Source organism: Dioscorea cayenensis, chromosome 5, assembly GCF_009730915.1.
Source record: "Dioscorea cayenensis subsp. rotundata cultivar TDr96_F1 chromosome 5, TDr96_F1_v2_PseudoChromosome.rev07_lg8_w22 25.fasta, whole genome shotgun sequence".
Taxonomy (NCBI): Eukaryota; Viridiplantae; Streptophyta; class Magnoliopsida; order Dioscoreales; family Dioscoreaceae; genus Dioscorea; species Dioscorea cayenensis.
This window is the reverse complement of record NC_052475.1, coordinates 25,546,679-25,556,879: the sequence shown is the minus strand read 5'-3', so window position 1 is coordinate 25,556,879 and position 10,201 is coordinate 25,546,679. Positions and strand designations below refer to the sequence as shown.

The following is a 10,201-nucleotide window of genomic DNA, read 5'->3' as shown; positions in this document are numbered from 1 at the left end:
AAAAGACACGTGTACGGCTATTGTTGTCCAGCATTGCATCCAACCGTTAAAAATAAGCGCCACGTTTCATGCCATCGCATTGCGCCACGTGTCCGTTAAGACGTCAAACTTCTGGAATTTATTGAGAGCCCTCGACCTCGCCCTTCTCTCGCGAATCCCGCATTCATAGAGAAAGTCCGCGATGCTTGCGAGTCTTTGAAGCCCAACACTCCGGCTTGAATCTCCGGCGAGGGCAAGCCTCCGGCCTTCATCTCTGCACCGCTGGTGGCGTCTATGGAGGATCGCAGGAGGCTTGCGTCTTTGTCTGCTTCTTCGTCGAGGAGGCGGGGGAGGAGGAGGGCTGGAGATGTTGGACTGGTGCCTGGTGATCGTGGGCGGATTGATGTCGATGAGGAAAGGGCTGTCAAGGCGTTCCGCGAGGCTCTGATTGCTAGAGATTTGCTCCCGGCTCGCCACGATGATTATTACACCATGTTGAGGTGAGTTCTCTTGTTTGGATCTGGTGTTTTTAGGTTATTGTTAGTTTTGATTGGAATGAAGTTGAATGTGTGATTCCTTTTGATTTTGTGGATTGGATCTATGTGTTTGATTGGTGAAAGTGGTTCCATGAGTGTTGGATGCTAATATTAACCCCTTGATGTTAGGAAAAGAACAAAAACAAATAGGGATTGTGTTGATTTCTGATCAATATTTGGTTCGTTGCATGTTAGATTGGATTAGGTTAGTGATATGGTGAGGATGGAATCAAATTGGTGATGCTATGGCTCCCCAGACAAATTGCTTGTAATATCTGCTCCAACTTGCTGGGAAATGGCTCCCAACTACTTTATTATATGCTAAATGGACATATTCTAGGGGCATTAAGTTTTAATTTTTAAAAGGTGATCTTGATGCAAGTTTTCCACTTCTATGCTGAAATAGTGGTATCTGAATCAATCAGGAGATAGTTTTGTGGTTAGAAGTTTTGAGTGGTGTGTGAATCACGCAATTTTTCTGTCCGTATACTTGGCAGTGGGGGCTGCATATTGGGGTAAGTGTGACTCATTTTAGAAATAACCCACTCTTTTGGCCCTTTAAAGGGTTTTCTTAGTGATATAAAGCATCTTGCTGGGGACACTGTATTTAAAGTGGGAAATGCTATCATGGAGTCTAAGTTCCTTCTGGTTTATTCAAAAGGATATTGGTCTATTTTAATATAACTTTCTTTTTCTGTTTTGATCCACCTAAATCTCCTGTAACTGCAGCTTTAAAGGAACATTGAATATGAAATACTTGAGACATAAATGAGGTTTGCTTTTCAACAATTCATCAATCTTTGTCCATATTGGCAACAGCAGGCATAACCTAGAATAGGGATGCCTCAGAGATGAATTCATAATGAACATATAAATAGGATAAATTTTATTTAACTAAAATATGTTGCTGCCTATTGATTTTCTGATTGTATAAGAAGTTCATGAAACTACTTTCTCAGCCAATACCCTGCTCATATAAATGGAAACAGTTAATTTTTTTTTATTTGACTTTTGCTCACATACAGATGCAGAAAACAGTGTCTTTGGCAGCTAAATCTACATTTCAAGAAAACCCTACTAATTTTCCCTTCTCTATGTTTGATAGTTAGCATGACAGCTTAATTTGATCATAGATGCTTGTTTTTATCTTCAATGAAAAGTACTTCAGTTTTTTTTGCAAAGATCTAATTAGCTGCAAATTTTCTTGCCTTGTATGTCTGCAGATTTATGAAGGCAAGGGGATTTAATGTTAAAAAGGCAATTAGCATGTGGTCTGATATGCTACAATGGAGGACAGAGTTTGGTACAGACAGTATCCTTCAAGTAAGTGCATCACTGGATTTCCTTTCATCTCCTTCCACGGCTTGAATAGAACTGGGCTTGCAAAGCATAATATCTGTGTTCAGTTGTCCAATCTTTTCATAACTCAATTTGCATTAGGGTTGCCTTTGAAGGTCCCTTTCAGAAGAGATCAAATCACTTTGCTAAACTTGGGAATCACTAGAATTTTTAGTTTTCTTTTTTAATTTTGAGTTCTAAAATTTTCAATAAAAATTTGTCTGAGACCAAAATCATGATCAAAATGGTCAAAGTCACTGAAATAATTTGTTTTTGATTTCAAATGATATTTAAGTTAAGATGTCTGCCTATAATGGATGTTGTTGATAATTAATACGTTACATACTTCATCTCACTGATTTCGGGAGAGGGGAGAATCAACAATGGGAGGACATCAGATGCTAACAGGAAATTTAATTTATATTATAAAATAACAGGAAGTTTAATTTTTCTAAACTTTCAAATTTGATTTTATTTAGATTAGGTGGACCTGAAGGATACTAAAAGGTGGGATCTCTTAGATGTGGGATTAGTTAAGAGCATGCTATTGCTTATTATTGATTGGAGTAGGTACTAAAAAGGTGAGATAAAAGTGGATATTATTAAAATGATTTTGAGCTGAAAAGAATGAGACAAAATATCAAGTAGGCGTTTCTTTTGTTGTAGTGACGTGTAAAATTTGTTTAATTATATTTCTTGCCATTTGGTGAGATTGATGATAGACTGCATGTGTAATGATACTGTTTCACAGGAGAGGTACCTTACATTGTTATGCCCACTTGTTGGGGGTTTCTTTGGTGAGAAGCTAAACATTGTAGTTTTCTTACAACATTTATCTGAATCTTTATTCATCATGATTTTTATAGCATATATTGCCTTTTTAATGCCTTCATTGATCTCTGCCTTTATATCACTTGACATAAGTTCCTCATGGAGAATTTTATGACTTCATCAAGTTTTGTTAATTGATGCATCAGGAATCTTCTTTTTTCTTTTTTATTTTTTATAGTGCTTTGAAAATTGAGGCCTGCTATGAAGTCCATCTTTAACTGGATACAAAATGAATTTCTAAAAATGTCATCTTATCTTTTAAGTGTCCACAATAAATCTCACAGTAGTTGAATACATAATATTCAATATGTGAGAGATTTGACCCTTCTTTAATTATATGCCTTTTCTTGACTGTTATCTTGGAACAATGTGATTCAGGACTTTGTCTTTCATGAGTTAGAAGAGGTTCTTAAGTACTATCCACATGGCTATCATGGGGTGGACAAAGAAGGAAGACCTCTATATATTGAAAGGCTTGGGAAAATTGATTTAGATAAGCTTCTTAATGTTACGACAGTTGAAAGATTTTTAAAGTATCATGTTCAAACCCTGGAGAAACTCTTTACTGAGAAGTATCCTGCATGCTCAGTTGCTGCCAGAAGGCATATTCATACTATGACAACAATATTGGATGTGCAGGGGGTGGTATGTGGTTGCTGGCTTACCTTACTGACTTAGATATGCTGTTTTTTTGTGATAGTTGTAGCCACTTGTCATCCTTGACTTTCTGATTTTGCAGAATTGGATGAGTGTCGGCAAACTAGTTCATGATATAGTGATTAGCATCAATAAAATTGACAGTGATAACTATCCTGAGGTGAGCAATTCACTGTATATGTAAAAAAATATAAGTGAGTTTCTGTAAAGATGATCTAATATTTTTAATTCACTTTTGATGATAGAACGCATTGTGCAGATATTGAATCAGATGTACATTGTTAATGCGGGTAGTGGTTTTAGATTGCTGTGGAATGCTTTGAAAAATTTCATTGATCCAAGGACCTCTGCAAAGATACAGGTGGAAAAAAAATTTCCTGTCGGATGTCAAATCTTTATTTTCTTGCATCTTTATTTACATCTTTATTTTATTTTATTTTTTGCAGGTCCTAGGCAATACATACCTAAATACATTGCTTGAATTCATAGATATAAGGTATAGGTTCCTCTTCCTGTATTATTTCTCACATGATAAACATTTCTTCCATTCAAATTATTCTGGACAAAAGTGAGACATTTTCACACCCTCTCTGTGTTTGTAGTCAAATTCCTGATTTTCTTGGTGGCTCTTGCACTTGCCTGAACGAGGGAGGATGCCTTAGATCAAATAAAGGCCCATGGACTGACCCAGAGATAATGAGAGTAGGTCATTTATTTAAGTGCTTTTCTCAATTGATGTATATTTGAAGTTGTGATAGCTTTAAGTCTGATATGGAATATCTTCCTTCACATTTATGATCGAAGTGCTCTTTTTTTTTTAAATTATTAATCCTTTTTACAGTTGTCTCGTGAACAAAAAAAATCAAGCATAAGGAGGGTTACTAGTCAATCTCATGACCAGGACTCATCCTTTCAGGTACAATCAACTCATTTAAATCACTACATTTGATAGAAACGGCCAACTTACTTTTGACGCTATTCCAAATTTTCCTTGCAGGGTACACAATCTGAAAAAATTGCTACTTATTCAGATCGTGAAAATGTGGTCTCCAGTGCTGTTGCAACAACTAATAAGGTAATACAGTTAGCTTAAGTTCTTGAAGAAGTAAATTTCTGCCAGCGAATGCAGCTTCTGTTTTATCTATTTACATAATATCTCTGCATGTATTAATTTGTTCATTTTTCAAATCTCTGATTTTGATGTCCTAGCTACTATTCTCTATATTGCTTTTGTTATTGCCCTTTTATTTAATGATTTTATTTATATTGATTTGTAAAATAACCAAATTTCTTGTTTATAAACTAGCCGAATCAATTTAATAATTGAGGGAATAAATTTGTACCGTCTGCTGAGATACCTAGACAGCTATACTACCGTGGTGCCTTGGCTTTTGATTTTAACTAGAGTACGTAGAGCATGACATAAATCAAGGACAGAGACACTATTCATGAAAACATCAGTATGTCACTGGCATGTGTTTTCTTTCTGAGATTGAGCATCTTTCTGGTTAAACGTGTCCAGCGTTTGGTTTTTTCATAACAATCGAAGTAGACCTTTGCGAAGATTAAAGTTTGACGTTATTTCTCATTGGTACTTGTTTTTGAGGGTGCATATCATCGCACCCATCTTTCTCATATTCTAAAGATTTGGTTTATGAAGGTGTTTGAGTTTCAAACAGGATTTGGTGCAATGTGCTGCCTCTTATTATTTTGTTGTCATCTGTCTTTATTATGAATCAGATTATTGTGCTTGTTTTTGAAACCTTGATATCATTATCGACTGCGAAAGGTCAACACACTAAAGGATCTGCTCTATAGGTTAAAATCATTTTTACCAATAGTACCTTAAATCCTTATTTTTAAAATAAAAGTTGTTTCTTAGTCTACATTGACAAAGAGACGTGTCAAAATAACTCTCTGTACAATTTTTAAACGATTTTAATGATAGTGTGTGTGTGCATTTTATGCACCAGTCTAAGTTTTAGCACATAGATATTATATACTTTTTCCTGCAGCTTAAGCTCCTCTTTATATTTTCAGAGCACGTTGGATGAATGTGCGACTTCCAACAGGCTATCTAATCAGTCCAGTGCCAGGAAAGAACTTGGGCTTTTCCCTGAATATTGTTGTGATATTCAACATAGAGGTAGTTTATGTTTAATAATTCAAACTTTCTACTTTTATGCACTATCAAGCTCAATAAAACCTGTCCTGCCTTTGAATTTGCAATTTGATTCGTTAATTGTACTATAATGGTGTAGATATGTCAGGACCATCCTATTTAGACTCTTTTGTTTAAAAGCCAGCAAGACTTTTTAAGTCCATCAAATATTGGTATAAATAAAGTTATAAAACTGGTCTCTGGGCATGGCATTTCGAGAATCAGGCTAAACACACACTAGTTTCTAGATTTTCTGTGGGAACTCCAAAAACCGTATCCAACTTGTACTTCTATATTTTTGCCATCATGAAATGTTGAAAGAGCACAACGGAGTTCATGTCTCCGCTTATAAGTTTTTGTAAATAATCTATCTAGACACAAATAGATTAAATAGAATTCTATGTTTAGGGTTTAAATAAATTACAGTAGCTCTTTTATGCTTGTGGTCCCTGGTTTCCTCTGACAGAAGATTATTCGACCTACTTATCAAACTAGGAGGTGCTGTCACAGGGACAAAAACATGCTTATTTATGCTGAATTCTTTGGTTTTCCATAATCATTTACAGTTAATTTGTCTATCTGCTAAACTCATTGCATGATGCTGGGTATTTTGGCCTTTCCAACAGGTTCTTCACATGAATCTCTTGCAGAAAGAATCATGCTAAGGAAGTTTTATCTACAAGTGACAAGAACGATGCCTAGCTTAGTCTTGAAAGTACTAGCAATTTTGCATGTAATATTTGTTTGGTTTGGTGATTTTGTCCTGCATCAAGTTGTGAAGCTGTGGAACTATCAGAATCGAGTTTCAACAAATTCACTTACAACTGACCATCTTGGCACAAACGAATTGAAAGAGGATGCCATCATTCCAGTTTTAGAGAGGCTTCAAAAGTTAGAAGACCAGGTGTTTGAGTTGAATAATAAGCCTATGAAAATACCACCAGAGAAAGATAGCATGATTATGGAGTCATTAGATAGAATTAGATCCATCGAACATGATTTACAGAAGACAAAAAATGTGGGTATCTTGTTGTAGAGATGAAAATTGTTCTTAATTTGCCCATCTTACTAACTGGGATCTTGGTCTTCTGCAGGCACTATCTGCAACTTCCCTTAAGCAAGTGGAATTGGCAGAATCACTAGAGAATTTACGGGAGATCAACATACATGTAAGTGACATTCATTTGAGGAAAATAAGATATCTCACTGAAAAAAAAAAAACTCATTTTGAAAATGATATATTTTCCTGTTCATTCCACTGATAAAACCCCCTTGCTTGGTAATCGCTTAGCTCTAGTTTCCAAGAACACTGACATATATATTTGATGATCACAGAGGAAATCATGCTGCTTTAATGATTGAAATCTAGACGTGAAGCATATACTGAGTTCATGGTTGAATGAGCGGCATTTTAATTCAAGCCCCTTCAATATTTCTACTGCTGATCCTCATCAATAAAGCTTGATTTGAGCATGAAATTGTTCTTGATCTGAAATCAAGCATTTAAGAATAATTAGAGCTTTCCATCGGATTTGAGCCAATGCTATTGCCCTCTATTTGATGTGCATGTATACATATACATATAGGGTTCTGTGTTTCTTCCCTTTTTTTTTTTTTTCTCTCTTTTTGTTGTAAATTACTGGGTTATGGCATTGAATTTTCTATGGCTGGTGCATGGAAAGAAATTTGACACTGATATAATAACATATCTTAGTTGTATCCGCATTTGAATTGTCTCCTGTGGGTAGGGGCAAGTTAGTTTTATTTGTGTAACTGGGAACCTTCATGTTGGTGCAGTTCCACTTAATTGGTTGTCGTTGAAAACTAGAAATTACTTCCGCAATATTTTTATTTTTTGTACATATAGAATTAGTAAATTAAACAAAAAAATAAAAAAGGCATGCATGTGTCTTGGCACTCAAGCTAAGTATGTTTTTCCCCAGGATTGTGGTAGGAAAATACTGCTGAAGACTTGACTGCGTGAGCCTTTATTCAATGCTTCAAAGCTCAGCATAAAAGAAGAGGGGGAAAAAGTACAGATCATCTTCTTAAGAAAAAAAACCAATAAAACCATTAAAACAAAATAAACAATAGAAACCTCTCATATGCACCTTTCCAACTAAAACGGCTTTTCATATATTTATCTTCCCAGTAAAATTAAATAATCAAGGACTACCCATATTTGGGGGGGATTGCACCATGGAACCATAATACAAACACTTTCACCCTTTAAGGGAAATAAATAAATATTTTTTAATATTAAAACCCCTGAGTTTATCACTTATAACTGCTAAGTCTAGCTGTTAAATTTACAAACAAGACAAACATGTCTGACGATTAGCAGTTTACCATAGAAAACTAGATAAACTTCTTATCTGATAGAACGCTAATAAAAGACAAATCAAATACTTATCCAACCCTAAGGAGTTTGGGATTAATTCCACCGCCTTTGGAGATTTTGATTTCAAGAGATTCTGTGCACAAGAGAAAGATTTAAAAAACACAGGTATCACTCACTACTTTTCTTATAATTTAATTTTTTTGATACAAAACTATGAGAAAAATAAAGAAAGGGGGGGAATAATAATATGATATTTTGAAAGGAAAGGGACAAACTATTCACGCATTTCCTTTTATTTATTCATTCATCTTATTTCCACCATACAACACAAAGCAAGAGAACTACTTTAACAGAAGAGTTGAATAGTAAAGCACCCTAAATATCAAAACTAATATTAAATACCATGAATGATTTGACAGTAAACAACAGCCTCTAAGACTGACGCAGCTAAACTAGTTTCAGTGATTTAAAGCTGACAGAGTTCACAGTGAGAATTTGCCAACAAAATTCAATGAGGAACATTAAATTAAAGCCAAATACAATCAAATTCCATCCAGAAGGAACATCAACTAACAAAAGTAGAACCAATTCCAATGACAACTGAAATTCAAAGTATAAACAAAAAAATACATGTAAAAAAAAAAAGATTTTGAAAGAAGTAGATAGAGTCCAGCATAAACTCAAATTCAAGAACATGGAATAACAAGCAGAACCAGTTTCAATGTCAACTGAAAATTAAATGCTAAAGACTACACATCATAGTTTCAAGAAAACACAAAATTCATTCACAGTAATATTAACACTCATATTATCCATATATATATATATATAAAATCAAATTCAACAGCATCAAGTACCAAGTAGAGGCAGTTTCAATGTCAACTGAAATTTTAAGGCCAAAGATAACATTTTTATTAGTCCTGAAATCCCAATCACCACCACCAACTCAAAAGATCCAAACAGAACACCATAATTTATAAAACACAGAAAGAGAAACCGCAAGAACAGATCAATAGAGTTAATAATGAAATAAAGAACGCTCATCTGCATATGATCCTCTACTTCTTCGCAGTGCCTTTGTTCTTGGTGTCACCCCCAGCCGCCGACGCCTGTCCAGCCTTCTTTGCCGCCTTCTCCTGCAGCGCCTTCGCATCCCTATCCCAAACCAAACCAAGCAAACACCGCCACCATCATCATCATCATCATCATCGATACAAGAAATTTCAATGAAATTCTCAGATTAAAAGAAACCCTAGAAATTAAAAAAAAAATCAATAAATCAATCAATAGATTCGATACCTCTCGCGTCGTTGCTCGGGGGTGAGGCCATCGTCTTTTCCCTTGGCCTGCGGCTTCCGAGCTTGCGCCCTCTCGCGATCTCGGTCTCTCTGGTTACCGCGTGATTTCTCGAATCAAGAAACACACATACCAATCCAAAAAAACCAAAAAAAAGGGAAAAAACACAGAAACAATCAAAGAAGAAAAAATCTATCAAAGGATATGAGTCATCTTCTCCTCTGGATGTCTCCCTAGTTGGAACTGGGATCAAGATCTGGGAACAACGAGAGGCGAGACGAAGAGGGAAAGACGAGATGGATATATATATATATATATATAATATAGAGAAATAATAATGGAGGTCTTGGTTTCAAAGGTGATGGAATAATGAGGAGAGAGAAAAGATGTGGGTCTCGAAAGTTCTAATCTAATGGAAATAATAACTTTTAAATTTTAAAAAAAAACTAAAAAGGAGTAATTTTGAGGTATTGTGTTAGGAACGCAACTTGTTCCAGGTGGCAGGCAAGATTCGCTATCCGTACTATATTTTGATTTGTACCCTCAAAGGTTTTTTTAATAAAAAAAAAAAAGCAAGCCTGTGCACAAAATTAACTAAATAAATACTTATATTTTTAGGGCAATTTGATGGACATGTTTGATTGACGTTCATTGGAGAAGCTATTGGTTTTGTAATCTTATTTTATATTTGAAGTGATCAGACAATAACATGTAAATAAATAAAATTATTTTTTTGATATAATTATATATTATTTTTTAAAATAGATTTTTTTAATTTTATTAGTTTTTATTTTATCCGACAAAATCATACATAAAATCATTAGCAAAATAAATATCAAAATTAATTTTAAAAAAAAATCATTCGCTGAAGAAAAACCGCTGTTGAACCGGATGAACCGTTCAACAGTGAATTAAAAAACAAATGCCGATGAATGATCATGTGGATTTCATTTCGATGTGGAAAACTTTTTGTGTATGTAAACTATCGATTTTGAATTTTTCTTACCATGCTTATTGCAGTAGTATTATCTAAATGTATATTTTGTTGAGAATTATGAGCTA

The 10,201-nt window shown here is 34.7% G+C and overlaps 2 protein-coding genes across 2 annotated transcripts; one reads left to right on the top strand and one right to left on the bottom strand.

Annotated features, from left to right (window-relative positions):
- LOC120261245 (phosphatidylinositol/phosphatidylcholine transfer protein SFH9-like) lies at window positions 1–8,853 on the top strand. Its single transcript, XM_039269051.1, has 13 exons — window positions 1–479; window positions 1,739–1,838; window positions 3,063–3,329; window positions 3,424–3,501; window positions 3,601–3,702; window positions 3,788–3,837; window positions 3,944–4,043; window positions 4,183–4,257; window positions 4,339–4,416; window positions 5,382–5,487; window positions 6,129–6,520; window positions 6,597–6,671; window positions 6,838–8,853. The coding sequence occupies exons 1-13, from the start codon at window positions 274–276 to the stop codon at window positions 6,862–6,864; spliced, it is 1,656 nt and encodes a 551-aa protein (XP_039124985.1). The 5' UTR covers window positions 1–273; the 3' UTR covers window positions 6,865–8,853.
- LOC120261246 (small EDRK-rich factor 2-like) lies at window positions 8,727–9,500 on the bottom strand. Its single transcript, XM_039269052.1, has 3 exons — window positions 9,346–9,500; window positions 9,143–9,242; window positions 8,727–8,998 (listed from the first exon to the last, which is right to left on the bottom strand). The coding sequence occupies exons 1-3, from the start codon at window positions 9,350–9,352 to the stop codon at window positions 8,902–8,904; spliced, it is 204 nt and encodes a 67-aa protein (XP_039124986.1). The 5' UTR covers window positions 9,353–9,500; the 3' UTR covers window positions 8,727–8,901.
- Between the last annotated feature and the right edge of the window lie 701 nt (window positions 9,501–10,201).